This window comes from Lolium perenne, chromosome 1 (assembly GCF_019359855.2).
Source record: "Lolium perenne isolate Kyuss_39 chromosome 1, Kyuss_2.0, whole genome shotgun sequence".
NCBI lineage: Eukaryota > Viridiplantae > Streptophyta > Magnoliopsida > Poales > Poaceae > Lolium > Lolium perenne.
The window spans coordinates 35,460,028-35,462,215 of NC_067244.2; the positions used below are offsets into that span (position 1 = coordinate 35,460,028).

A 2,188-nucleotide genomic window follows, 5' to 3' on the forward strand; every position below is an offset into this window, starting at 1 on the left:
ACGTCCCCCAAACACGGCACGAAGAAAAAGCATTTCCTGAACACTCGATCCGGCGTCATTTGGAGAACGCTTTGAGTGACGCGACTGGAGATGCTCTAAGTTTTTCTTCCATAGGGAGAGGCAATAGAAATGCGTGATGTTTACTAGTAGGAAAAGACTCAGGGACGCAACGTTTTGGAATTATGTGGTGCATAGAAGGTGCGCCACTGTTACCACGCCACAAAAATGTGAATTCTGTGGCACACAGACCCATACGCCACAATTTTTTTTAAAAATGGCCGTGGATCTCACCAGATTTCTGTGACGCATGGAGAGTTGTTACGCCACAGAAATGCCATTGTTTAGTGGCGCACGTGCCTGGATACGCCACATAATGTTTTTTAGCCACACATGGTTATTTGGCATAGCTAGTTTCCTAGTAGTGGTTTTCCCGTGCTCGATTTACACACAAGTTCTTCTACATGTAGTAGTGGTGTGTAATCTCTTTTACACAGTTAAGTTATGTTGAATTACTTAATGGACATGTGATATAGTACATCAAATATGGTAGGAAACACAGATCAACTAGGGGCTGACTGCCAAGCCGTGTCTTAATTCCGAAACAAGAAAGAAAAACGCGACACTACTCGACGGATCAAATATGGTAGGAAACACGGATCAACTAGTGCTGGCTGCGCGCCAAGCCAAACTGTGTCGCCTCACTTCCAAAAGAAGAAAGGAACAGCGCGCGAAAACCAAATAGCCGTTGCACGCGAGGGTTTCCCAGAGGCACCATCGTCCTCCTTAAATACCCCGATGCACATTCCTAGATACATGGTATGTTCTTCCTCAGATCTTCATAGCCACCAAAACTGCACCACTAGCCACATCTCTCTCCCAAAAGAGAGCCCCGGCCGGCGCCGGCCTCTCTCTCCCGCGCCCCGGCCGGCCCTCTCTCAAGTCTCTCACGCCGGCCTCTCTGTCCCGCGCCATTTGGGGCTGGCCCTCTCTCGAGTCTCTCATGGATCCAGAAATGGTGAAACTCGTGCGCGTCCTCGACTTCTCTCGATCTGAAGTCTACTATGATGTCCTTGAAAAGATGAATTTCAAGGTCACGTACACCCTCCATGCGAAGAGTGTGGAGAGGTGGATCCGCACCGTCAAGAGGGATTTCCTCGACGCCGCGGAAATCAAGGTTAGCTTTTCCATGGCTTTTGTTATCAAAGATGTAGCAAAGAAGCATTTTCTTAGAAGGTGCTTAAAATTTAGAGATATCATAAAGCATCCAAAATTCCAATGGCAACTTGTTTCTGTGTTTGAAGGTCGTGGGTTTGGACTGCGAGTTCACCGACCCTCGCGAGGGTAGAGCTAATCAACGCGCGGCCGTCCTTCAACTCTCTGTCGCGCAAGAGACTTTGGTCTTCCACATTGTTCATGCCGATGAAGTGCCACAACTTCTCATTGATTTCCTTGCGGACAAGAATATCAGATTCTGTGGCGCGGCAATTCACAATGATGTGAATATGTTGCGTACCTACGGAATTATTGATATTCCGTCTGCGACCAACCTCCAACAGATCCTCCAGAACCCCGTACCAAATAAGCAGACTCCGAGTTTGTATGATTTGGCCAATCATTATATTGGGACGGGTCTTGAGCAGAAGAAGAAGTTTAATAAGAAGAACAAGTCGTCGAAAACCGCCAAGGAATTAGCAGAAGAAGAGGCACTGATTTTTGGATGGAGCGAGTTTCCCTTGAGCCATAAGCAACTGCAGTATGCCGCTCTCGACGCTCGCCTCGGCTTCGAGCTGGGTAGGAAGCATTTCCGGGCACTTGGCTACAATAGCCAGTTGGATCGCCTCGAACTTAATATTTAGGAGTAGATGCATGGTGGTGTGGTGTGTGGTGTCGTGTGTGCCTTCTATGTATGAACATATGAATCGTCGCGATCAATATATTAAATCTTTCTATTATATTGTTATTTAAATTCCTCACACTTTTCTAATAATAATGGACATATTATTTGTCCAAATGCGATTTACAGATTCGAAGATATTAACTATGCCATATTATATGAATAATGGATATGTTATTTAAGTTTCTCACGTACAGTACTGTTTTTACCCTACCTAAACACCTCAGAATGATCTCATATTTTATTGGTGCGACGGAGGGGCAGGCCAGACATCCTGTCGGTGCTGCGCCTCCC

The 2,188-nt window shown here is 46.3% G+C and overlaps 1 protein-coding gene across 1 annotated transcript; it reads left to right on the forward strand.

Annotated features, from left to right (window-relative positions):
* The first annotated feature begins 1,012 nt into the window (after positions 1-1,012).
* Positions 1,013-1,856, forward strand: LOC127329860 (3'-5' exonuclease-like). Its single transcript, XM_051356281.1, has 2 exons — positions 1,013-1,174; positions 1,302-1,856. Exons 1-2 carry the CDS (start codon positions 1,013-1,015, stop codon positions 1,854-1,856), a joined length of 717 nt encoding a protein of 238 aa, XP_051212241.1.
* Positions 1,857-2,188: the final 332 nt, after the last annotated feature.

Excerpts from the sequence above, each read along its gene's own strand:
- LOC127329860 (XM_051356281.1), top strand. The coding sequence starts at position 1,013 with ATGGTGAAACTCGTGCGCGTCCTCGACTTCTCTCGATCTGAAGTCTAC. Across the intron at positions 1,175-1,301 it reads TCGACGCCGCGGAAATCAAG|GTCGTGGGTTTGGACTGCGA; the intron begins GTTAGCTTTTCC and ends CTGTGTTTGAAG.